This window comes from Toxorhynchites rutilus, chromosome 3, assembly GCF_029784135.1.
Source record: "Toxorhynchites rutilus septentrionalis strain SRP chromosome 3, ASM2978413v1, whole genome shotgun sequence".
Classification (NCBI taxonomy): Eukaryota; Metazoa; Arthropoda; class Insecta; order Diptera; family Culicidae; genus Toxorhynchites; species Toxorhynchites rutilus.
In genome coordinates, this window is record NC_073746.1 from 248,148,384 (window position 1) to 248,176,348 (window position 27,965).

At 38.5% G+C, this 27,965-nt stretch overlaps 2 protein-coding genes across 2 annotated transcripts; one reads left to right on the top strand and one right to left on the bottom strand.

The window, feature by feature from the left end:
* Positions 1–1,136: 1,136 nt before the first annotated feature.
* Positions 1,137–14,763, bottom strand: LOC129778431 (PHAF1 protein CG7083). Its single transcript, XM_055785319.1, has 5 exons — positions 14,524–14,763; positions 3,157–3,239; positions 2,483–3,090; positions 2,192–2,425; positions 1,137–2,127 (listed from the first exon to the last, which is right to left on the bottom strand). Exons 1-5 carry the CDS (start codon positions 14,585–14,587, stop codon positions 1,782–1,784), a joined length of 1,335 nt encoding a protein of 444 aa, XP_055641294.1. The 5' UTR covers positions 14,588–14,763; the 3' UTR covers positions 1,137–1,781.
* Positions 14,764–26,642: 11,879 nt separating this feature from the next.
* LOC129777812 (NADH dehydrogenase [ubiquinone] 1 alpha subcomplex assembly factor 3) lies at positions 26,643–27,460 on the top strand. Its single transcript, XM_055784319.1, has 2 exons — positions 26,643–26,803; positions 26,864–27,460. The coding sequence occupies exons 1-2, from the start codon at positions 26,745–26,747 to the stop codon at positions 27,384–27,386; spliced, it is 582 nt and encodes a 193-aa protein (XP_055640294.1). The 5' UTR covers positions 26,643–26,744; the 3' UTR covers positions 27,387–27,460.
* Positions 27,461–27,965: the final 505 nt, after the last annotated feature.

Consider the following 27,965-nt stretch of genomic DNA (forward strand, 5'->3'; position numbering starts at 1 on the left):
TGTTTTGCACATTGTGTTGTGTTTGTTGATATTACAATTACAGGTCACAATCGCCTCTAATGCGACACTGAGTGGTGCCTCGGTATGTCCAATTAGAGACCAATCTTTAATTATTATTATTATTATCGCGCAGCGTCTTCACAGATCCTAGCAGCTCTAAATCCCGCCTGTTGCTGTCAGAGCTCCTTGACCCGGTTGAAGATTACCTTGCAAAGGACTTTAAGAAGTACGCGAAGCAGCATTATGCCTCGCCAGTTGTCGCATTCAGTCAAGTCCCCTTTCTTTGAGACCTACATCCAGTCGACCGGAAATGTTACGGTTTCGCAGAATTTTACGAATAAAAGATGCAAGATTTCTGCGAATAGTGCGAGGTCAGCTTTGAGCATCTCGGCGGTTATGCGATCGAACCCCCGAGCTTTGTTGTGTTTCATACAGAGCATAGCTGGGTTAGCAAGAGAGTTAGCCCACCTTCGCTTGACCCGTCGATAGGAGCGCTTTACTTCCAGGTCGAGGTCACGATACCGACAACGGGCTATACCTGCGATCATCAATCTTCTTCCAGGTGTCCTCCGAGATCCATTCTTTCCTCCGGGTGCGCAGTTCATATAGGGTATTCTCGCTGGTAGCGATGAAGGCGGTCTTTTGGTCTTCGACGCTACCACCAGCAAGAACATCTTCACCTCGGGTCCCCAATTCATCTACAAAATACCTTTTCACGTAAGGATCTTCGAGTCGGTATGTGTTGAATCGACGACCGAGCTTTTCCTCCCTACGTTGAATACGCACTACGCGTAGGCGGATTTCACCGATCTGAAGGTGGTCGGAAGCGATGTCTGCACTGTGTTTATTCCGCAAGTCGAGATGTGGATGGGATGTGGTTGAATTTTTTCGCATTCAGCCGCTAGATGCCGGACAGACGCTGTTTGAGCCGCACCTCCATGGTGAACAGACGCTCGGAGTTTGTAGTAGTTCATTTAGCGCCACCCAACCCTTTTAGGTTTCGTACTAAACGGTATGTATTTGACCCAAATCGGAAAAAAGATAAATTATACTAACCAAGAGCACGATCAAATCAATGCAACCTTGATGTTTCACGCTCGAAATTAAGGAATATTTCTCTGCATTAATCATAAACATTTAAATTTATATAGCCTTATTCTAGGAATTTATTGATTAGGTTATTCATGTTTTTGGTCTATTTTGAAAAATAGAAGTATTTTTGGATCACATTTATATATTTTTTTAATTATCCGTCACATTGAAGCACTTTCACACTACAATCTACTGACAATTTGAATACGTTTTAATATTTTTTTTCTCATTTTTTGTTTAGGCTCAAGCCCATGTAATTAAAACAAAAATATAACTTGGCCATAAAAAGTATTATTCTATTGAAAATATTACAGCATCTGAACCGAAATAAAATTTTCGTATGATCCATGTAAATGTATAAAACTTACAGTGATGCATGGTTTAGTAAAATAAATCTATTCCGCTTAGATCAAAGCCATTCCTCTGCCATTCAACCTGGAAGATTGTTCTAACAGCAGCAAAATTAACGTAAACAAAAATATAGCGACGAAAAAGATCATTTGCTCTATACTAATTTTATATCGGTAGTAAATTAATTGATGCCCATATAACTAAAACTTGTTTGCATGCATATTTGTCTATGTAATTTCTTTTCTCAACAACTCAACGGCGCCCCGAAGACTCTCAACCTAGTTAACGCAGCTTAAATAGCGCCCGTCCAGGATGAGTTGGTTGAAGCTGATAGCCGGTCATACACTGACCCGAATGTTACCTTTATTGCTGTCCTGCAGCAAATTGCGGGTGCTGTTACTGACACTGCTTGCGTTGCTTCCACTGCCATATGCGTATTCGCTCGAATATGGCGACGGATGGTACAGCGTGATTGACGCTATGTAATTGTTCGGCATCACCTCGAAAATAATATCCTGGTAGCCGTAGCAAAAAGTGGATCCGAACACGTTAGCCGTGTTGGTCGAACTTGCCCGGTGCAAAACTACCGGTCGTTCTGCAGGAGCCAAGCGGGAGGAGATTGTGTCCCATTTCGAATACGCGGTTATGTTCACTGGTGAGTCCAATGGAGTGTCCTCAGTTACCCTAAAACAAGTCATAAAGAAAAATGTAATCCTTCTGAGGTATGCTTAAAAGTTGTCACGCATACTTATCTGGCGCTAATTGTAAGTTAAACTCACAACGATGGTACATGTTAAAGTTGTAATGACCCGGATAGTTGGTGTGCAGAATGATTTTCTTTGCACGCTGGGTGCGTGCGTCAAACAAAACATCGAGACCAAGCGTAAAATAGTTGAAGAAGAAATCACTACGCTTCGATTGCACTCGGCGATGTGCGCTTGGCGAGTGAATCTTCATCTTGTCCTCGCTTTTGAAGAAAACTCTGAAATTAATCGTTCGTTATATCGCATAATTATCACATAATTGAGACAGGCTGTACCTCGAAGGTGCTCCGAGATTGCTGGCCACATCCTGGCAACTATCACCAAAGATGACCTCTCTTGTTAGGCATTGTTTTCTCGGCTCAAGAACACGTGGTGATCCCTCGGTATACAATTGAAGTCGTAGCCCGCGGGTTCCTGAAGAATTTCTCAGTACCGTTGCGGATTCCAAATACAACTGTTGATTGTAACAGGACAGTGGCAAAGGAGGAGGTCGACTGTCCGCAACGCTTCCTCCACAGTAGAGAGCCATCTTTGAGACAATCGGTGAAGCGCCATTAGGGAAGTGCAATGAACCCAATCCATGGGCATATCCGGGTTGAAGTTTGCTGTCCACCGGAAAGTAGAAACTAAGTCCCCGGAAGTGAAGAGCAAACAGTTGCTTAGCCGAATCGTACACTCCCGGATGGGTAGCTCCGAATGAGTGTTCTATTTCCTCGATCGTAGGTACAACCTCGGGTGAGTTGAATGGAAGCCCGTAGTACTTCAGTTTGACTAGTTTCATGTTGAACACTTCGATGGCTTTAAGCCGCTGTTGCACAGGGTCGAAAATTAAACGGACACCATCTTGCGGGAGATTGATTATTATGTCCACGTTCAAGGGATTCTGAATGAGAGAAGAATAGCAGGAAAAAATTTTGGAAATCTAGGTCACCAGATCGATGTTGCTTACCGCATCTGAATAAAGAACTTGGACTCCCTTGATGATGCCAACTTGAGATTGAATGATGGCAACGGCTTGAGAAAAGTGCATTCCTGAAACAATGAAATTAGTTTTTCCTTTAAATATAATCCACTACACTAGCAGACCAGGCGAACTTCGACCCACCAAAAGTTTTGACGCGGAAAAACATCATGGGGATAAGACGGTCTGTGACACCGTGTGCGAGTATACGAGTTGTGATTTTGCGCAAAAGTACAGGAAGGTGAAACTAACATTCCTAAAAATAGCTAATTGCCAAAGCTGATCCATACCAAAATATCATAATTGTGGAAATTTCTTCAGATCGTGAAATAGTTTCAAATTACAATTAATGATAAATGGATGCTTCAATTGCCAAATCGATTAGCTCCATAAAAAAAGATGTTGAGAAAGATGATAAAATGATATATGTTTTTTTATTATTTTTTATTCAATAGCTAAAAAGATTTTGTTATTTAGTGGTGTTAATACTTATTATTAAAGAAATTTGTTTTGAATATATACGATAATGAAAGCGCTGATGAACGGTGTCACCAAGAGCCTGTTTGTGCACCTTAGACCAGAAGGGAATCCATCAGGAGAGTGATGCCACAAACGGTTCCGCTTGAAAACCGTATCGTTGCTGAAAAACAATCAGCCAGTTCCCCTGGAATTAAAATTACAACGCTCTCGTTTTCGAAGTCCCCCAAATATTCATTTATTCATTCATTCAGAATTTATTCAGATGCAACTAAAAACAAATGATCACTAAATCAACAATAGTCCTACGTCACTCTTGCGGTTATACCACAGATATAACCCACTTCCTGTTTTTTCTGTGCGGTTCTGTGGCTCCTATTTTCTTTCCGACTTTTCCGGGCACAGTTTCTGTATTGTCAACGAAAAAAATTAAAGAAATTTTGTTCTCCATTCGCTGGCGACTGCAACGAACTGGTTCGATGGTGAATTCGTTATCTCAAAACTCGTGAGAAAATCTATGATGCAGCCATTCTATGCCAAACCGATATAGTGATTCTCAGATATTCGTGATAAATTGGTAGTTTTGTTCCTTGTCGCAAAATGTTAGACCGGTATTTTTTATTTTTCCATTAAGGTGCAAATTTCCATTTTGGGGTGGTCCGGAAAATCAAATTTTCCCCTTATCCGAAAATTTCTAACATTTGAACTACTGGACCGATTTAGACGATCGATATATAAATTAGCTAGTCCTTGAAAAAATATGACATTACAATATTACGATTTTGTATTTTGTTTTTGTAATTATTAATCGTATTTGTTTTTTATAGTTTGCATGGTTCAGTGACAAAGGGCGCTATATCCTACGTAGATGATACTCAGGCGGTGCAGATTCGGGCTATACAGTGGATGCATTAAAACTTTCTAACCAAGCTATCTCAATGTGCGCGTAATCGAAAATGTGTATGGTTTCGCACTGTCATGATGGAAAACAACAACTTCTCTGTTCACTTGGGGTCGATAACGCGACATTAAGCTAAGGGAAGGAAGTAAGGAAGGTCTCATAGCCTCTAAAACCCGACTTGGTTGGGGCATCTACGGTCGACATTCGGGATCGGAAGATTCAGTACACCTTTATCTACACTCAGTACAAGAAACACGAGTCCCTGACAATGCAACGTTGCACGATCTCATGAGGCAGTTCTTCAACATAGAAGAGTCCTGTGTCACTACGAAACCTGAATCAGAAAAAAACAAGCGAGCAACAGAAATTCTCGAACGAACAACTGTTCGCGTTCCAACTGGCTATGAAGTCGGTCTACTCTGGAATCAGAATGAGTACAAACTACCCAACACGTATCCGCTTGCGCTTCGTCGTCTGAAGTGCTTGGAAAAGCGATTATTGCGAAATCCCCACTTGTATGCCAAGGTACGAGAAATAATAGAAAACTACGTCGAGAAAGGCTACGCTCATCGTGCATCGAAATTGGAATTGGAGTTAACAGACGATCGGAAAACCTGGTACTTGCCACTTGGAGTGGTACAAAATCCCAAAAAACCGAACAAGGTGCGCTTAATTTGGGATGCGGCAGCAGCTGTGGAAGGTTTGAGTTTTAATGACCTTGTGCTGAAAGGTCCAGTTATGATGGCTTCGCTCATCGCCGTTCTAATCAAGTTTCGCGAGAGAAATGTAGCGATTGGTGGAGATTTGCGTGAAATGTTTCACCAAATTATGATTCGCGCAGAAGATTGACAGTTCCTGCGTTTTTTATGGAGAGATCACCCGGAAGATTCGCCGCAAGTGTTTGTAATGGACGTGGCCATTTTCGGTGCATCCTGTTCTCCATGTATAGCACAGTTCGTGAAGAACAAAAATGCGGAGGAGTTCTCGGAGGAGTTTCCACGAGCCAAGGCAGTCATCGACAACCACTATGTCGATGACTATCTCGACAGTGTGGATACGGCGGTAGAGTTGATGAAGCAGGTGAAATATATTCACGCTAACGGAGGATTTGAGATTCGGCAGTTCATCTCGAATTCCCAAGAGGCCTTGCTAAGTCTCGGAGTGCAGCAAGAAATCGAGAACAAAAGCATGAATTTGGATTCGCAATCTGAACGAGTCTTGGAAATGTATTGGGTTCCCGCGCAGGACATATTCACCTTCATTTCTCCTTTAGAAGTGAAAGTATCATCGGCAGAATCATCGATTCTCACCAAAAGACAGGTTTTGAAGATTATAATGAGTGTCTTTGACCAATTAGGTTTGATAGCGCATTTTATTATACATGGAAAAATCATAATGCAACATATCTGGCGCGCTGGGACAAACTGGGATGAACAAATTCCCGATCACTTGCAAGACAGCTGGAATAACTGGCAAGAGTATCTCAAACCTTTAAATGAGATCAAGATCACTCGATGTCTGTTAGGTTGCACACGTTCAGATCAGTAAAGGACTTCGGAACTGCATGCCTTTGTGGATGCAAGTCGGCAGGCCTATGCTTGTGCAATCTACCTGCGAGCCCGCGGGGAGTCCGGTGTTGAATGCTCTCTCATCATTGCGAAAAGTAAAGTAGCGCTGTTGAAACCAGTTTCGATACCCAGGTTGGCTTCAGGCTGCACTAATCGGAGCACGCTTGATGGAAAACGTGTGTCAGAGTCTGACGCTTCCCTATTCACGACGGACAATGTACAGCGATAACGGCACCTGTTTTATCGGGGCAAATCGGCAATTGAGGATGGAGATAAAAAAGGCAAACGAAACCTGCGCTTCTACATTCACAAACGCACGCACAAAATGGATTTTCAATCCACCCGCAGCTCCACACATGGGTGGACTGTGAGAACGGATGGTGCGATCCGTAAAAACGGCCATGATTGCTATCGGAAATGGACAGCGACATCCGAATGAAGAAGTCTTTGAAACCATCGTTCTTGAAGCTGAATCGGTTATCAACTCACGTCCTCTAACCTACATCGCTCTTGATTCGGCGGATCAGGAGGCGCTCACCCCCAGTCATTTTTTGTTGTATGGGACACAGGGGGTGAACCAACCAGCAGTGCAACCATCAGATTATCGTTGTGCATTGAGAGATAGCTGGAAGTTAGCGCAGTGGATGATCGACGAATTCTGGCGCCGTTGGACAAAAGAGTACCTTCCGGTCATAGCCAGAAGATCTAAGTGGTTTGAGCCAGTGAAGCCACTCCAAGTAGGTGATGTTGTAATCGTGGTAGATGAAACGACGCGAACCAATGGTTGAAAGGAAGGATCACAGAGGTATTCGTAGCTCCTGATGGACAAGTCAGGAAAGCTAGAGTTCTAACGGCGAAGGGAATCATCTTGCGACCAGCTGTGAAGATAGCAGCCTTGGACGTCTTCGGAACTCCCGGACCACACGGTCGGGGAATGTTGCGACAACCGTCACCACGTCGTCACCGAGTAATGGTGTGATCGGGTGATCCCTCGACGTAACCAAATCGGAAGTCTGAGTGTCAAATAAATTCTATTATTCATTCTGAATTGTGTCAGGAACCACGTCAGAAGCATACGATTAACAATATTTAATATAATTAATCTTTGCATATTTTTCTATAAAGGTAATGCGTTAAATAATTTGTATTAATAGTTCTATAAAAATTTAATGTAGCATTTCATCAATAGCACGTATAAACAATAATTATTGAATTAGATAAGTGGATAATTCATCCATTATTTTCCCACTGGAATGTAAGTAATTACATATCTAAATAACCTTTGTAAAACCTAATTGGAATAAAAATTGCAGCTTTGAAGCTGTAAGTAACAGCTATTAAAATTTCGGTGTTTGATTACCGCAACAGTGTTCATAAATAACTGTGTTCTAAGATTTTCAACAGGATTCAAGTCTGGAGAGCGAGCCGGCCAATCAAAAAAAAATGGGTGGGTTATATCTATATAACCGCAAGGTTGACGTGGGACTGCCTTAGCTTAGCAATCATTTGTTTTTATTGATTCAAATTATGATTGAATGAAACAATTTCCGAATTCAATTGAATTCAATATATTTGCTTTGCGAGTAAATCAATCTTGTACAATGCCATGCGAGGTCAATTCATGCAATAGAATATGTTCTTCGTTACAAGTAAATTTAATGACAGTCTTTTACGTTTGGTTTGATGACATTTTGGTTTTGGTCAGAACAAAAATACCCCCGATTTGCATGTATTTGCAATGCCTATTTCCCCAGACACCTTGGTTTAGAAGTCTTTATTAGGTAAACACATTTCAATCTGAACAAAAATACCCCTGAGCTGCATTAATTTGCAATGCCAATTTCCTCAGACACCTTGGTTCTGAAGTATGTGTTGGGGGAATATATTTCAGTCGGAACAAAAATGCCCCCGATTTGCATATATTTACAATGCCAATTTCCCCACGCTCCATGGATTTGAAGTCTGTGTTAGGGAAACACATTTCAGTCGGAACAAAAATACCCCCGACTTTCATGTATTTGCAATGCCTATTTCTCTAACGCTGCTTGGTTTTGAAGTCTGTGTTAGGGAACACATTTTGGTGCGAACGAAAGTCACCATACTATCATGTGTTTGCAATGCCGATTTCCCCAATGCTGCTTGGTTTAGATGGCTGTGTTGGGGAAACCGTAAATCGGGCCAATCAAAACTAGCTAGTTAGAGCGTTTAGATAGCGCTTAACATTTGACCATTATTCAGTTGATTATCTAATAAAAAATAACATTTTATTAATTGCGATAGAAGCGTAGAAATATTCCGTATCAACCGATGCAAACATTCTTCCGATCCAATAAGAAATGATCGAGTTTATGCGCATTCGGAATCTTTAATTTTTTCATGCATGTTCTGTGTTTATGTTTTCATTTTACCACAATATACTCCGGTTAGACGTAGTCCCACGTCAAAAATAAGTTTTTGGTCCTTAATCCGTTGCTTAAAGGGTGTGTCACATCAAATTGCATCACGGAAAAAACGCTGTGGAAATTCGCCCAGTAGACCGATCCTTTTGAAAATTTTAGACAGTAAAATAAAAACTATTAAACAACTTTTGGCATTTTCTTTTTATTCATACTTCGAGCCCAAGCCCGTATGCTCGCATCTTCCTCTTTACCCCGTCCATAAGGTTCTGTACAACGTCAGGTTGTAGTTTTTTTTGAACAGAAATCCATTTTCTCTTGAAGTCCGCCTCCGATTTGACAACTTTTGGGTTCTTCCGGAGGGCTTCATAATGCTTCATAATCGCCCAATATTTCTCTATTGGGCGAAGCTCCGGCGCGTTGGGCGGGTTCATTTCCTTTGGCACGAAGGTGACCCCGTTGGCTTCGTACCACTCCAACACGTCCTTTGAATAGTGGCACGAAGCGAGATCCGGCCAGAAGATGGTCGGGCCCTCGTGCTGCTTCAATAGTGGTAGTAAGAGCTTCTGTAGACACTCCTTAAGGTAAACCTGCCCGTTTACCGTGCCGGTCATCACGAAGGGGGCGCTCCGCTTTCCGCAAGAGCCGATCGCTTGCCACACCATGTACTTTTTGGCAAACTTGGATAGTTTCTGCTTGCGAATCTCCTCCGGAACGCTGAATTTGTCCTCTGCGGAGAAGAACAACAGGCCCGGCAGCTGACGAAAATCCGCTTTGACGTAGGTTTCGTCGTCCATTACCAGGCAATGCGGCTTCGTCAGCATTTCGGTGTACAGTTTCCGGGCTCACGTTTTCCCCACCATGTTTTGCCTTTCGTCGCGGTTAGGAGCCTTCTGAACCTTGTATGTACGCAGGCCATCCCGCTGCTTGGTCCGCTGGACGAATGAACTTGACAAATTCAGCTTATTGGCGACATCCCGGACCGAACTTCTCGGATCACGTCTAAACTGCTTAACTACGCGCTTGTGATCTTTTTCACTGACGGAGCATCCATTTTTGCCGTTCTTCACCTTCCGGTCGATGGTTAGGTTCTCGAAGTATCGTTTTAGTACTTGACCGTGGATTGGACGATTCCCAGCATCTTACCGATGTCCCGATGTGACAACTCCGGATTCTCGAAATGAGTGCGCAGGATTAATTCACGACGCTCTTTTTCGTTCGACGACATTTTTCCAAATTTACGAAAAATTGACAGTGAAGCATGGCCAACGTGATCTATACACTCTTATCTGATTATAAGCGAAAGCTGAAGATATAATTCCTAAAAATTAAATTTCTACAGCGCTTTTTCCGTGATGCAATTTGATGTGACACACCCTTTAGTTTCCTCGCTGATATGAATAGGATATAATATGTGAATTTTTTGTGACAATATCCACGCAAAAACGGTAGGAGAGAGGATTCCAGAATATGTATGTTATCCTTGAATGATGTGGAAGCTATCTCGAGCTTTCCGGCTGCACAGAATCCCGCCCAAACCATGCATGAGCCTCCACCAAAATTCCTGGTTGAAAAATACTGTTCCTTCTTCCGTAAATCACGCCAGTATCCGTTGAAACCATCAGAACCATCCAAGTTGAACTTGTTTTCGTCAGTGAAGATAACCTATACAATGAAGAACTTTTCGTTATGGTATATAGCCAAATGTATTCTTTTGAAAACATTCTTTGTCACAACATACCATGTCCCACTGTCGGTTCATGTGAGGTTTGGAAAAACTCGGACGTCTTCCGATGTGAGATGGTGTAAGATTAGGATCTTTAACCTTTTAAACCCTCTTTATGTGAGGATTTTTTTACTAAAACTTGACGAATTGTCACCCTAGTAACATTAAAATTGAAATGTTGCTTCATTTGCATAAGCGATTTAGAGGTTTTCGGAAAACCGGGAATCCACAAAACTCTTCGGTATACAGGACAGGGTCGATTATATGACCCGTTTGTATGTACGTGGGTAACTTTTTAATGTTGCCTGTAGCGCTGTCCCACATTAATAGAAATTTAACCCCCTACCTGTTGCCCGATTGATCTGAAATTTGGAACACACCTTTATCTCTGCAATCATCATAAAACTGTATCTCTCAGCAAAATTACATTTCAAACGATTCAAAATACACTCAGAACAGCAACAGAAAATCCGAACCGAATCGAATTTGTAGTGGTGACGTCGACAGCATCCACTGCTGATCAAATTTTCGCCTTCATTTTTTGACCGAAGAACACAGCTCTCATCGCTGAAAAATATGCTATTAATATCTGGCTTGAAATACGCTGCTCTTTGACGCCACTTTAATCCGAAAACAATGCTCGAATTCACGAAAATAAATCATCGATCTGAAAAAGTCACCAATAAGTTATTCCCGTTTTATCGATCTAGCCAACGGCAGTGAGACTTTCTAAATGGCCTTTCTCAAGGCCGATTCACAGAAGTTCTCTTCCAGCAAATAATTATAAAAATCAATTCGCTGTTGAACTGTTCGGATATTATTCCAGAATGTTTTATTTGAAAGTTTTGGTGGTTCCGAAAAGGACGCGTTTGCGTGATTTTGTAGAAGCAGATAAAGATGGGTGATTCATAATTCATTCCTGTTCTCGCTAGAACAATACATGAGATTTGTGTCCTCATTACCAATACACATAGTGCACTCAGTGGAAATTCTTCTCGTAATGTGCCGCAATGCTATTACATATTTGTACCACCACCATCATCTATTTAATAAGGTATAATTTTTTTAAGTAAGTGTGATTCAATCATACACAACCAATCTCCACATAATTGTTAGCATATCGACGCGTTAGGCCTTATTCAATATTTCTTTTTTGTTTTGCTTCTGACCTTCAGTGCAAGCTCTGCACTATGCTCACTTCGCGCTATAATATATGAGAATGCATTCTGAGGCGAAAAATTTTGCACGTCCGTTCAGCACGGTAGCAAAATAGAAACTGAGGTTGGCCAGGGCGAACACAATATTGATAGTGCTATCACGGCTATCCGACGACGTGCAACAACCGTCGACCAATCTTTACTTTGACGGACTTTCAAACATAGTTATAGATTTTTCGGATTTCTATAGTTTGCTATATCACTAATTCAATGCAGTTTTTGATTTGATGATAATTTTTTTTGGTACTTTCGTATTAGCGTCACCGAAGCCGAAATACAATAGATAGCAATTTTATTGTACACACTGGCACTCAGATATGTTTTGTATTGTTGCTGCCTTGTTGTTTGTAGTGTTTTGTCATTTTTTGTTGTTACGAAAATGCGATTTTATGATTTGCGGTATTTAAGTATGAACGACACAGGAGCGAAATTTCCTTATGATTTTTTCGTAATGAAATTTATTCTGAGAGCAACGTAATGGGGATGTAGTCTCCATCAATCGAGGATAAGGAACAGAGGCGGCCCTAAGTCGCAGAGGTGACGCAACCCCGTTAGTTTGAAACATAGGAGACGATCCTTTAGTTAGGTCCGACCGAGCGTTAGCGAGCGTCGGACGGCATACATTTTCCCGGTTAATTTCTGCACTGAAATATAAATAATATATTTCAAAGCAAAACTTAACCGGCCAAACGCATTACGCATCCCAAATACGCATTTTCGTAGCACTAAAAAATGACAAAACACTGCGTACAACAAGGCAACAAAAATACAAATAATATTTGAATGCCAGTGCGAACAATAAAAATTCTATCTATTGTATTTCGGCTCCGGTGACGCTAATACGAAAGTACCTTTTTTTATCAATAAGTAATAAACATCAATCATACACCTTTTACCATTTTACCTAAATTTTAAACTTACACCCCAATTCAGATACAGAAACGATGTGGTGCAAAAATACAGAAGCACTCTCCACCAGGCGGAATGTAAATCGACGCGCTGCCTCCACCGAACAAAATTACACCACTTTGTGCGATATCTATCTTTGATAATGATGATCATGGTCATGGTTTGAATTATAGAGGTTTTAAAATTTCACAGATTTTTCGCCTCTGTTTTCAGATTTGGCACCATTACTAAAATACGAAGTTGTACGTCATAAAAATAGGTAATGATTTAATAAAATGAAGTAACACCAGATAAGCCAACCAAAAGAGCCTGCCGAGCCACATGCGGCCCATGAACCGCGGTTTGAATATAGCTGCCCTAGACTCATGAAGAAGCGGTGTGATAATTGCTAACTGCTACTCGCCTAATTATTTTCTAGCTTTTAGTACATTATTATGTTTAATCACAATGAAACCTCGCGTAACTTTTGAAAAGGTCCTATGTAACAAATGTAAACAAATCGAGTTAATGGATGCACGTTATTAGTTTTCAATCATTGAATGCATTACAAAAACAATCGTTCACGTATCTATCTTTTTCATCATTTTATCGCAGATACAAAAAATATTCAATGTACAGATTCGGATTTTAAGCACCCGTCTGTTACTTCGGACGCCACTTTCCTCCGACGCCCGAAACGTCCGAAGTAACAAAGCAGTCAGAACAAGACGAAGTCGTACTTCGGTCGTTTTGAGTATTTGTTTCTTACAGGTGATGTTATCGATTTCAGTGCAATTAAACGAGTGATAACAATAATAATCGGTCTTTAGAACGAAATGCTGATATTTGGATTGTTGTTTATTAGTTAGTTTCAAATTCTTATCGTGCAACGTAATATGTCCAATGTGCAAACACGGGCAGTCAAAACGTCCAATGTAACATTTTTCGCTCCGAGGCTTCAACTTCAATTTCAAATCAAGGAACAACAGTTACGATTGGTTTTACGGAATTATTCTTGACAGCTAGTGGTGAAAGCAGCGATAAAGATTGATAGCTTTTAAGACAATTCGCGAAATAATGTTCGGGTCTTCAACTTCGTTTCTCTCGAGTTGACGAAAATGTTACATTGGACCTTTTCAAAAGTTACGCGAGAATTCCAAGAGCAGTCAATTCCGTATGCGTGTGACGAGAGAAAAGCATTCTTTTCAAAATATGAAATCGTATCTCAATGGTACAATTGTATGATGTGATATATGAGGTGAACCATACTTTTTTCTTAAGGAACATCCTTCCTGAACAAGTAGAAGATACTATTTTTAAAACAATCAGCCTTTTTTAGATCCACAAACCAATTTTCACGCCTCCCCAGAGTTAGACAGGACGATGAGAGTAAATAATAAGCTGGACGATGGCTTCACATTATACATAATAAATATTGAAAATGAAACAGAAAATACCCAAACTACACTACGGCACGAATGCGAAAGTATGATTTGCATGAATAATTAATTTATCAGTAGGTGTACTGTGAACATCGTTTTATTTTCAGAAACCCAAATCTGGTTGCGTCGGGGTGTCGAACTGTTGTCCTAGGTTCATGTGTTGTACTCAAGTCAACAATTAGTTAGAGCCGTTCCAATTAATTCCAGTTTATTAATCCCAGCTATCGTCCTGCTACCAGCAGTACCATTCTAAACAGCTGATTCATCTGATGTTTGTAAACATGAAACGAACGAATCGTCCATTCCACTCGTTTTTATGGTTTTTATGCGACATGACGAACACCACTACCGAAGCAACCCAACGCTTCCAATCTTCTACCTCACACCTTCTACACTAAAAAGACTTTTTGTTTTCCGTTTATATTTCTGCTTCTGTTTTTTCTTCTCAGTGCTATCTCACTCATACGGCTATCATATGATGCGCACAAGAACTGGTCAAGGGAATAAACAAACAGAGCAAAAGTTTTAATGATGAAGTAATGAGTACCGAAGAAATAGGGGACGGGAACAAAAAGGAAAAAAAAACTAAAATCAAGATTAACTGTGTGTTGTAGAAAATATTGAACTTTGATCATGAAATTTCTCAAGGCTGAACAAGTTTTTAGCCCATCCCAAAGCAAAACCTCGAATAAACCCATTTTTATGCAGTTCGATGCCGAAAAATACACAAATGTACCTACCAAGAATGAACTCCCAATTGTCGCATCCCAGCGACCTTTCAGGGACCACTTCCAAGTCTAGCATTACGGTTTATTTGCTGTACTTCAGTTTTCTAACTTTTACACAAACTACTTTTATGAAAATATCCAGAAAATATTATTTTCACTTGTTAGACTAGCTTTTACGCAGTTTCCTTTGTTTTGGCTGAACATCGACTGAGTAATTGAAGGTGCTTGCTGCGATTTCCGAGAGAACTTTTTTGTGATGGCAGATTTTCCTCTGTTTATGACATTTCTCTCTCTCATTCATCGTACGGCAAGGTTGCCGGATCGTTATTAAAAAGATAATCAACCACAATTTTTCATTCAAAAACAGTATAGCGCAGGGTTAGCCAAATATATGATTCATGTTCAAATAAAATTAGGCTAGGCGCAAATTGAGAAGCGTATAGCGCTCGTAAGCGAACGCGAGACTACCAACACGACTCATACGTGCCACAAACGTAGCGTGGTGGAGCGCATATTGAGTCGCAATTTGGTGTAAATAACATCCCAGCAAACATTAAATCGTATAACTTTGCACATGATAAGTTACATATAATTTCGTATCAAATCACAATCGCATAAAATATGAATCAAAATATCGATCATATATATCTAAAATCGCATAAAATGCAAAAACACGATTTTCCATGTCATCGATGGATTGAGTGGTAACGTTGTCGTATCAAATCGCACATCAGTCCAAAAAGCATCGCATATCGTTATATACGGCTATATATGCGTACAAAATATGGCATATACGTATATCGCCTCCACTTTTGTGTGTATATGCTAGTTATCTGCATCATATATAATAAAAATGTGTCTTGGTTGTATGTATATCGCCTCCAATTATAGTTATTCATACGACTTAATGTTTGCTGGGATGCCACTCGCATACAACCCAGCAAACATTAAATCGTATAATTTTGCACGTGCCAAGTCTTACAAAAATCCGAATAAATCATAATCGCATATAATATCAATCAAAGTATATATCGTGTATATTTGAAATCGCATAAAATGTAAAAACTCGATTTTATATATCATTATCAAATTAAGTCGCATATCGGTATAATAAACATCAATTTTATTATGTACATTGTCGTAAAATATATTTAATTCGCATCATATGCGTATATTACGCTGATGCAGTTTGTGTGTCGTACAAGCGTATAATTTAAATCGATTCAGTACTGTAGTAAATCATGTTGCATGCTGAAGAAAATCATGAAACAGTAAATCATATTAGATCCTAATAAAGGACAATAATAAAGGACATATTACGAATTTGTGTGGATGAATATGCAACTTTGACCGGCTATAATAGCGACTTGTGCCATACTCATATACGATTTATTACAGACATAGAAAAAAAACAAATGGCGCAAAATATTTTCGTGAAATGTTTATTATATATTTATATATTATATATTTATTATTGAGTATTTATGTTTGTAGAAATAATAATTGTTTGGTTAACTTGTGTTGGGAGTGGCATTTAATGTTTAAAATGGCACAGATTGATGTTTGGTGAAAACTGCTCCGATATGGGTTCGAACTCCGGTCGTCTGGATTATCATCCACCAGCTATCTCGCGCGGCTATCTGCAATTTAATTCAACAGCGGTTAAAACTTTCGAGTGCATCAGCATTTCATTGACATTTCAATATGATGTAATATGTCCTTTATTAGGATCTAATATGATTTACTGTTTCATGATTTTCTTCAGCATGCAACACGATTTACTACAGTACTGAATCGATTTAAATTATACGCTTATACGACACACAAACTGCATCAGCGTAATATAGGCATATGATGCGGATTAAATATGTTTTACGACAATGTACATCATAAAATTGATGTTTATTATACCGATATGCGACTTAATTTGATAATGGTATATAAAATCGAGTTTTTACATTTTATGCGATTTCAAATATACACGATACACACTTTGATTGATATTATAAGCGATTATGATTTATTCGGATTTATTGTAAGACTTGGCACGTGCAAAATTATACGATTTAATGTTTGCTGGGTGTTGAATTTCCTTGAGATGAAACAATCAATTTCCGAATTTTTAACCACCTTTATTTCAGGTCTTTTCGCTGGTTTCAGGTAAGTGTAAAGGTAAGTTAAATTATTCCTACAAATGACAGTTGTATAGGTAAGTAACAGGTAAGTAACAGATATTATAACTTATTACAACTTACGTTTAGTTTCTATATAATATTTTTAAATTCAACTATTTCTCATAATAACTTTCTTTTCATCAATTCTATTAGTTTCGATGCTATTCTTCAATTTGTATAGATCACTGTTTATATTTTTTTCTAGCATGTTGGTAGGCCAATGCTCTTGATGGGAGGTGCGTCGACTGTTGCAACACCATGATATTTCTGTCGATGGTGTACCGATTACACAGCCGTAACACTCCCCCCGGGTACACCTGCTTCCAGGTTTACGTTCCTCTCGCACCGGATGTCCAAAACTGCCAATCTAACCACCGGGCGTTCATAGATGCCCGGCCTCCACTTTTGCATGCATATGCCAGTTAGGCGCATTATATGCCAACCAAATTTTAGGGCATATGATGTTATATATACGCTTGTTATGTGATTTAATGTTTGCTGGGAATGACTGATTAACACAGAGTTGCGCGATATATTTATTTACTAACACAATCACCCGACCAGTACAGCCATACAGTGTCAAACCCACGACGCTATATGATTGTTCACCAACACAACTACCACAACCGGCATGACCAGCACGAGCAACTGTGGTTCAGCCACAACGTCGTGCGAGTCGTGTCTCACGAGCGCTCCACCATCTCGCGTCATCTGGCCAATTTGCGCCGTTCTATCTGTTTTCATTAGCCACAAAAACAGGCGCTCTATCGCGCCAAGTTACTCGCGCTATATGCGTCTCAATTTGCGCCTTGCCTTACAGTGGAACCTCGATTATCCGCGAGCGGATGATCCGCGGTGCGGTGCGGTACTACTGGTGTACACGACCGTACGGATGGATAGATTAATGGTTTCTGTATTGATAAAACATGGTTATTATGCTGAAATATCTTTTTTGACGTAGAACTACGTCTTTCAGGAAGGGTACCAAATAAGAAAACAGGTCACGTTTTTGTGAAATAAAGTTAACGTTAATAACTATTTTCACAGCGAACAAACTCTGATACTTTTCACACCAATGGAATCGGATATTCTCTAAGATTCGTTTGATATACTATGCAGTACAATCCACTAATGCCTAAACAGTTTGAATTAATGAAAACTGGAAGCATTCCCATTTTCCCATAACATTCCCGAACAAAGCTGTCTATAACGAGCAACTGATACATTCGTTTCTGCCCGTTTTCAACATATTTGGTTTAAATAAGCTATCCGCGATTTGAAGCCACACCACTTCTCGTACAAGGAGAGGAAACCCTCTATATCGAGGTGTGCCATGACAAAGAAAAGCAGCATACGGGAAATTGTTGTGCTTTTTCAAATTCCAGCAGGGTAACCTTACTGTTGCATTTTGTGGGGTTCGATCACATCTCAAGCGGAATATAGGAGCAAAAGGGTTCATAGTTTGTGATCGATATCTGAGTGGGAAGGAGAAAGTCTGATGCGAGTTGAACCAAATAAACGAGAAGTGCTGATAGCTTTCGACTCTACTGAAGTAATAAAAAACTAAATAGCTAAAAAGATATTACAAAGATTTCGATGCATTCTAAAATAATATCCGAAGTGATAAATAAGTGGATTGAATAATATAATTCTGTAGTTCTACGTCGAAAACTGTGGTCGTGTCCTAGATACAACCCATTACAATTTTTAGTCATTAATTGCGTTTTCCGCGATTTTCGTAATCCGCGGTGACCTAGCCAGACTATTCTGCGGATAATCGGGGTTCTACTGTATTTATTTACGGGTCATTTTATTTTGACATAGGACTATGTGTTTCATTTCTATATAGCGGGGTCACTCTGCAAAAAATGTAACGATTGTTTAGGAGTTTTCAAACGCATATTACTGAAAATCGTGCTTGCGACATATGGTATACCATTAGACAGGAAATTTATCCAGCATTTTTTTCTGGTTAAAACATGAACAGTGAATATAGTGAAAAAAGTTAACAAATTAGCGATTAAAATGGGTATGTTTTCTTTCGATTGCACTGACCACTCGCTTTCCTCCCCGAAGCAACGAGCAATCTTTTTGCCTGAATTCGGGCGTTAGCTCACGATGTAAGTTGATGCGTATAACGAATTCTCGCGTAACTTTTGAAAAGGTCCGATGTAACATTTTCGTCAACTCGAGAAAAACGAAGTTGAAGACCCAAACATTATCCCGCGAATTGTCTTAAAAGCTTTCGATCTTTATCGCTACTTTCACCACTAGCAGTCAAGAATAACTCTGAAAAACCAATCGTAACTGATGTTCCGTGATTTGAGATTAAAGTTGAAGACTAGGAGCGAAAAATGTTACATTGGACCTTTTGACTGCCCGCATTTGTACATTGGACATATTACGTTGCACGATAAGAATTTGAAACTAATTACTAAACAACAATCCAAATAACAGCATTTCATTCTAAAGGCAGATTATTATTGTTATCACTCGTCGAATTGCACTAAAATCGGTAACAACACCTGTAAGAAACAAAAACTCAAAACGACTGAAGTACGACTTCGTATTGTTTTGACTGCTTTGTTACTTCGGACGTTCCGAGCGTCGGAGAAAAGAGGCGTCCGAAGTAACAGCCGGGCGCATTAAATCCGAATCTGTACATTGGATATTTTTTTGTATCGGCAATAAAAAGATGAAGAAGATAGATACGTGAACGATTGTTTTTGTAATACATTCAATGATTGAAAACTAATAGCGTGCATTCATTAACTCGATTTGTTTACATTTGTTACATAGGACCTTTTCAAAAGTTACGCGAGAATTATTCTTTATTTACCGATAACAGCCATTTATCGGTTATTGTATTGTATGTTGCCCAATTAATTCGTGCTCAATTCACGATTTTATCGTGTAGGTCTTGTTACTAACAAATAATGTAATTGTGAGATGGCATAATATCGAGCATGTTGTTTGGTTATATAAAAAATGCAATCAATGAATTCAACTGGCTGCTTATTTAGAAGATCGAAGGGGTACACTCACGCATATCATATTATGATAGCGTAAGTAGTCGTACTCAATATACATCACCGGGCTATAAAGTTATTAAAAAATGTGCCGAACAACGTGGCGACGAAGAAAAAAAATGCTATTTTGATCTGTAATATATTTCTGTAGTCATAGATTTATTTGACTCAGGCTTATATTTATGTAGATCTAATCTATTTAAACTTGTGTATAAAAACGATACATGATGACTCTTAGTCTTCTTCTGCATAAATGAATAAACAGAAGAAGAGGGTAGAAATGGCTTTAATTGTTTTTCGAGTACATTTTTGAACAGAATGTGGTTCCAGATTCTACCACGTTATCTTATCTAACCCGGTACAATTTCATACAGGAAACAGTTTTTTTCAGCACTTCCATTTGATGTATCATAAGATAAAAAATTACAGATTATGATCAATAAAAAAACTCAATTCTAATGCAATTACTACACACAATCACAGTTCTATGTCAAGATCGCGTCCATGCCCCTAGGCTCAGACCCATTAACTTTTATTATTCTAAAACAAAATAATAAGCATGAAAGATAATCCAGATCCTCCAATATCTAGAGCTTCGCGCCTTTTGTTTGATTATTGTTATTTTTATATTGAAGATGTTGCAAACCATATGTTTCATTAGCCTTTAACTATGAAAAAAATCGATGGGTTGTATCCGAGACACGACCGCTTAGGACGTAGGACTACGCAACCTGTTTTTTGTTAATCATTTCGGTTTAAAGGTTTAATGGCTTGCGTGGTTTTGTAGAAACATTTCGAAAAGCAACGATTCTTTCTTGCCTTTGCGAGAACAACACTAATTGGTCATATGTTGCAATTTGTTTTTTTGACATAGGACTACATCTTACATTAAGGGTGTCAATTCAGAAAACAGGTCACGTTTTTATGAAATAAGGATAACGTTAATAACTTTTTTGCTGCGAACGGATTTAAACGATTCGCATACCAATCGAATTGGAAATTTTCTATGATTTGTTGTATATGCTATACATTACAATCCCATAGTCTGTATATGGTTTAAATTTATGAAAATCGGAAGCATTCCCATTTCCCCGTACATTTGTTCTGTCCATTTGTGTGCTTTTCTGAACAGAGCTGTCAATATACTGCAACTTATGCAGCCGCTAGAATAGAAACAACGAAGGGGGATAGCGTAAAGAGAATATTTGCGAAGTAAACTCCACCCTTGCATATTAAGTAAGCTGTCGCTAGCGTATAAGTATTGCATCTCCTCTGAGGAAAATTGTCAGAATCTTTCAGTACTCGAAACACCCAAGGTCGCTTATTCTGCTCGTTTTGTATTTTATGTTTCCCCTCGAGCTGTGAACGCTAGCGAATATTTCACTGTTTCATTTTTATCGCTGCAACTGTGTGCATCTGTTAGACGCGTGTTTGATGCTTGTTGAATGGCGATGCCTCTCGTTAAATACTCAGTGCAATGCGTACATTGATATAAAGAAACAAATTGCGACATATGACCAATTAGTGTATTGTTCTCGCAAAGGCAAGAAAAAATCGTTGCTTCTCGAAATGATTCTACGAAACCACGCAAGCCATTAAACCTTTTCAGGGTCCCCGGCACTTTTTACTGAAGTATTCGCAATTAATATCCGAAATGATAAACCAACAAATTCTAAAAAAAAAATTTACGTAGTCCTACGTCCTAAGCGATCGTGTCTCGGTTACAACCCCTCAATTTTTTTATATCAATGCACGCGTTGCACTGAGTATTTAATTAGAAGCATCTTCCGTGCATCCACATTCAACAAGCATCAAACACGCGTCTAACAAATGCACACGGTTGCAACGATAGAAATGAAACATCGCGAGAATGACCGTTTATGAAAAATCGTTTCTCGACCCTCGGTTAAAACCGTCAACAAAGCTAGGAGCTTGTTGCATCAGAACAGAGCCGATGCACACGAGAGCAAATACGAATGGCAACTTCACAACTCGAGGGGAAACATAAAACACAAAACGAGCAGAATAAGCGACCTTTGTTGTTTCCGGCAAAGAAAGATTCTGAGAAATTTCCTCTGATGGTAACTAATACTTATACGCTAGTGACAGCTTACTTATCCAAGGGTGGAGTTTACTTCGTAAACCCCCCTTCGTTGTTTCTATTCTAGCGGCTGCATAAGTTGCCCGTTATTGACAGCTCTGGTCGGGAATGCACACAAATGGACAGAACAAATGTATGGAGAAATGGGAATGCTTCCAATTTTATTCAATTTAAACCATATACAAACTATGAGATTGTAATAATTTCCGATTCGATTGGTATGCAAATTGTTAAAATCCTTTCGCAGCAAAAATAGTTATTAACGTTAACTTTATTTCATAAAAACGTGACCTGTTTTCTGATTTGGCACCCTTAATGTAAGACGTAGTCCTACGTCAAAAGGCCTACTAAAAGATGGTGAATGGACGACGACCTGATTCTGATTCGATTGGATTCTAGGATATTGGTGAATAATTCACAATTTTTCCAAATATCAACTAATCAAAATATTTTACTGATCTAACCAAACACGGAAGTAATAGAAAAACAACTTCCACCACCGTTAAACGTCAGTTTGAAAAAGTTATCCCTGTGCTGCGTGTTTCCTTTTAACGTAAATTGACAGGTACCAAAGCGAAAGTGCTACGAAAGTTTCCATCACCAATCATCAATCGTCAACTGACCAACCCAGCAAACATTAAATCGCATAACAAGCGTATATATAACATCATATGCCCTAAATTTTGGTTGGTATATAGTGCACCTAACTGGCATATGCATGCAAAAGTGGAGGCCATATACATACATGGCAAATGCTTACCGAATTAGTTTGGATGAATATGCAACTTTGACCGACTATAATAGCGATTATGTTGAAATTGAATTGCGATCTAATATGAATATATTCATGAATTGTCAACGCACCTAATATGACTTTTGCCATACTCATATACGATTTATTACAGACATAGAAAAAAAAACAAATGGAGCAAAATATTTTCGTAAAATTGTTATTACCCAGCAAACATTAAATCGTATAACAAGCGTATATATAACATCATATGCCCTAAAATTTCGTTGGCATATAATGCGCCTAACTGGCATATGCATGCAAAAGTGGAGGCCATATACATACATGGCAAATGCTTACCGAATTTGTTTGGATGAATATGCAACTTTGACCGGCTATAATAGCGACTTTTACCATACTCATATACGATTTATTACATACATCGAAAAAAAAACAAATGGCGCAAAATATTTTCGTGAAATGTTTATTATAGCCTCACGAATCGCCATTTTTATATTTGAGTATTTATGTTTGTAGAAATAATAATTGTTTGATTGACTTGTGTTGGGAGTGGAATATGAATGTTTAAAATGACACAGATTGATGTTTGGTGAAAACTCCTCCGATATGGGTTCGAACTCCGGTCGTCTGGATTATCATCCACTAGCTATCTCGCGCGGCTATCTGCAATTTAATTCAACAGCGGTTAAAACTTTCGAGTGCATCAGCATTTCATTGACATTTCAATATGATGTAATATGTCCTTTATTAGGATCTAATATGATTTACTGTTTCATGATTTTCTTCAGCATGCAACACGATTTTCTACAGTACTGAATCGATTTAAATTATACGCTTATACGACACACAAACTGCATCAGCGTAATATACGCATATGATGCGGATTAAATATATTTTACGACAATGTACATCATAAAATTGATGTTTATTATACCGATATGCGACTTAATTTGATAATGGTATATAAAATCGAGTTTTTACATTTTATGCGATTTCAAATATACACGATACATACTTTGATTGATATTATATGCGATTATGATTTATTCGGATTTCTTGTAAGACTTGGCACGTGCAAAATTATACGATTTAATGTTTGCTGGGTATAGCCTCACGAATCGCCAATTTTATATATGAGTATTTATATTTGTAGAAATAATAATTATTAAATTTACTTGTGTTGGGAGTGGAATATAAATGTTCAAAATGGCACAGATTGATATTTGGTGAAAACTGATCCGATGTGGGTTCCAACTCCTGTCGTCTGGATTATCATCCACCAGCTATCTCGCGCGACTATCTGAAATTTAATTCAACAGCGGTTAAAACTCATACATATGATTCGATATGATATAACCTAATACATTCTATGCAGTAGGATCAGTCATTCCTGGTTTCCGAGCCATATAAGAGCCACATTTTTTAAATTTAATTATTTTATTCTTTCGTATGTGTTCAGACATTGCTGTTATGAAATGAAACTTGTCAATGTTAGAGCATTTCATTGACATTTCAATATGATGTAATATGTTCTTTATTAGGAGCTAATATGATTTACTGTTTCATGATTTTCTTCAGCATGCAACACGATTCACTGCAGTACTGAATCGATTTAAATGATACGCTTATACGACACACAAACTGCATCAGCGTAATATAGGCATATGATGCGGATTAAATATATTTTATGACAATGAACATCATAAAACTGATGTTTATTATACCGAATTGCGACTTAATTTGATAATGATATATAAAATCGAGTTTTTACATTTTATGCGATTTCAAATATACACGATACATACTTTGATTGATATTATATGCGATTATGATTTATTCTGATTTCTTGTAAGACTTAGCACATACAAAATTATACGATTTAATGTTTGCTGGGAAACCTCCTTTGTGGTTGTGATCAGTTGATGTTTATAATCGTTGATACGTTACGGTTTAGGCGTGTTGTGATTCATTAGAAGTGTGTGAGCGTGTGCCGATCCACTGGTTCGCCGATTGCTCTCTTCCCCAAGTTTACATTATACAGCAATATCCGCAAGAAACAGTTACTGTTATATTATCTATGAGAACAATGAAAAGAAATCCATATTACATAGACTCGGCAGCCAATTGGCATTGCAAATTACAAAATTACTCAATTTGGGAACATTTTTAACTACTCAGCAAAAATTAAATCGTATAACTTATACACAGGCTACCCAGCAATCCTTAAAACGTATAACTAGCCACCTAGGACAGGGCTGGATCATACCATCGTATTGTGTGATACTGTTTTCTTATATTATGTTGCTTTTAATTGTAATATCGGTAATATTCCAAGAGTAGGAATCATATGTGGTGCAGATAGTAGAGTTTGAATTTTTCACCCCCCTAGTGGAGGCGATCCGGCGTAGTGGTAACATCCATGCCTCTCACGCTAAAGGTCACGAGTTCAATTCTCACTCCCGACATTCTTCCAAAAATGGAAGTAAAAGTGACGAACCAGCCAAATGAATTGAAAGTCACTATAATACAGATAAAAAAAAAAAATTTCACCCTCTCACTGTTCATTCTATAACAGCAGTCGTAGTAGGCGTATCTGAATTCTTTTGACAGCAAATTGGTTGAAAGCTTGTATATTTCGGCGATAAATCACGTAGATTCGTTTTGTTTTGTAAAAGTTGTACAGGATGGAAGCCGAGAGAATAAATTTGATTTTGGACATCCACATTCAAAATCCGTCGTGGTCAGTTACCAAAATTTCGAAATCGCTGAAGGTAGCTAAATCGACTGTGTATGATGTGTTGAATCGTTTCCGTGAACGTAGAACTGTTTCGGATGGATTAGAGGACGCGTCGTAGTGGAACGTATGAACGGAAGTTGAGGTTGAAGGTGTTGAGAACAATAAAGGCAAACCCGGGAGCCTCGGACTACGACATCGTCAAAAACACAACTTTATGTGGTGCAGATAGTAGAGTTTGCCTTTTTCACCCTCTCACCTTCATGAAAACAAACAAATTTTCATTATTTTCGTGATTACATGATGCTATTTTCACAGTGTTGTACGTGATTCCTGAAAATAGTTCACAATTAAGCAACATTTCATTGAAAATGTTACTATTCTCGATACCTAAGAATACGACTGTTCTCTGGACCTTTTCGTCCCTTAAATGATAGAAATGAATCACAATATAATTGTCATCTATTCAAGAACGTTCAGTTACAAGATTTCAAGAGCAATTTAGCTCATACCATTATAAAACCGTGGGCATTTTTAACATTGTTTCGTTTCTTCCATATACACTTCATATTCAATGCTATTGATGACGACACCATGTTTTGTTTCCCAAACAAATATACTCTGCATACTGCCCCACCTCATATGTACGCAATGAGTTATATACACTAGAAGAAATCTTTCGTAACTACACTCCAGTTACGAAAGATTTCTTCTAGTGTACCAAATCTTTAGTAGTCGATACATTGGTAGAATGCACACATTATTAGTACATTTTACCAAAATTTCGTAAAGCAAATGTCAGATGTAATATACATTCTTACGAGAGATTAGTACATTTTACTTGATAGCGTTAGTTAGAGTGTTGTCATATCTGAGCAATTGTGTAGAGCAAAGCTTGCAGTCGCCATTTCCCTCATGAAAGTAATACAATTCGGAGGTAAGCAGTTTGTTTTAAATAAAATATAATCATACATTTATATTTCTTCTCGGTCGCGAAGCTATTTTCGCCGAAAGGAAATGAAGGGCCACACCGAACAAAATATAACCTCTATATCGTCATTATTGTATTGTATAATAAACGAATGCAACCCGATATCAATAAATTGGGCGTTGGCACGAAATCCCGAAAGAAGGATCGAAGTTGGCGCGATATTCTGGTACATGTTTTGACACTTGTATTTACTAATTTACTTGCGTAACATATACGAATTAATAGTACGGTAGAAAATGACTAACGAATTGGTATTAATTACTAAAGAATTTGTAATATATACTAATTATTCCTCTCAGTGTAGGGTTATATCAATGAAATCAATTGTGGCCAATTGCTGTGCCCTCGAATCCCAGTGTACGAACTGTCGAAGCGAATCAAAACAAAACAGTTCGAAATATGCGGTGCTAAATCTACTGAAAAATTAATACGTCTTTATCCCTGTTATATAAAATGTTTCCTGCTGCTGCTTTTCGGAACATTCTCCGGACGTCGATTGCAAGAAACATATGGTACGTGAAGGCGACATAATATTTCTATTTAACCAATTGACTGTAAACATAATTTTACAGCGCATCATTCGGCACAAGTCGACCACGACGGACAACATACGAAGGTGATGGCAAGACCACCGTTTCAATTATGAACACGGAAAGCGATGCGGGTCTACTAATCAACTCGTACAGTCAGGTTGGATTTCGATTGAACAATGATATGGTCGTCCTAGGGCCTATGGCAATCTTTCCCCGTACGGTTCTTTCGTGGAACGTCGGAAGTCACGAGGATATAAATGAACAGAGCTTAAGCTTGTTCTCAGCACTAGAGCCCAAGATTGACATTCTGGTCGTGGGGATTGGAGATCAACTTGCGACACCAGCGTTCAGCAAAAAAATACTCGAATTTATGCGAAAATATAGAATTAATGTAGAAGTGTTAAATACAGAGCAGGCTTGTGCCACATTCAACTTCCTCAATGCGGAGGGACGTGTTGTTGCTGCGGCCTTAATACCACCGGTAACAATTCGCGTAAATGAAGACGACCTTATGCGTAGACAAATAGCGAAAAGTGAAACTTTTCAAGTGTCTGATAAATAATGCTAGAAACATGTATGTATAATATAGTGTGTAAAATATAATAAAGTATGATGCAATGCTTAAAAATCTATTACGAATTGATAAACGATATATTTATTCAATTTTGAGCACTTGTTGCCCAGTCATTTCTTGATTGATTTATGAAATTCTAGCAAAAAATCGTTCCAGAAACTTCCTAACAATCTATTGTAACATAGAAAAATAAATTTTCTAATGGTTAGTATTTTAAAATAGAGTTGAAATAAAAGCTCAATTTCCATAGATTGTGTGAACTGCGTTTTCCTAACACGTAGTTGACTGCAATTGCGGCGAATCTTGTTCGAAGATATTAAAAATGAACATGCAAAACATTTCGTTACATAACTCTACATTTATTACGCGGTGATGTCTCGGGCACTACTCTTCAATTTTTTAGACTGCTTATGTTTAAGTTCACCGGAATATTGCTTCAAGACTATTTAAATTTTGTAATACTTCCTTGAATTTTACCTTGTTATAACAAAGGAAATTTGGTAATATACTAGCTGTGTTACAGTGTGTTAGTTAAGAGATAAATAGTCTTTTAGACTGTGATAGAGA

What these genes read in the sequence shown, in the direction of transcription:
- LOC129778431 (XM_055785319.1), bottom strand. Translation starts at nt 14,587, where the DNA reads ATGCTAGACTTGGAAGTGGTCCCTGAAAGGTCGCTGGGATGCGACAAT. An exon ending in CAATTGGGAGTTCATTCTTG is followed by an intron (nt 3,240 to 14,523) that starts GTAGGTACATTT and finishes TCATTGTTTCAG; the next exon opens with GAATGCACTTTTCTCAAGCC. An exon ending in TTACAATTAGCGCCAGATAA is followed by an intron (nt 2,128 to 2,191) that starts GTATGCGTGACA and finishes GACTTGTTTTAG; the next exon opens with GGTAACTGAGGACACTCCAT.
- LOC129777812 (XM_055784319.1), top strand. Translation starts at nt 26,745, where the DNA reads ATGTTTCCTGCTGCTGCTTTTCGGAACATTCTCCGGACGTCGATTGCA. An exon ending in TCGATTGCAAGAAACATATG is followed by an intron (nt 26,804 to 26,863) that starts GTACGTGAAGGC and finishes ATAATTTTACAG; the next exon opens with CGCATCATTCGGCACAAGTC.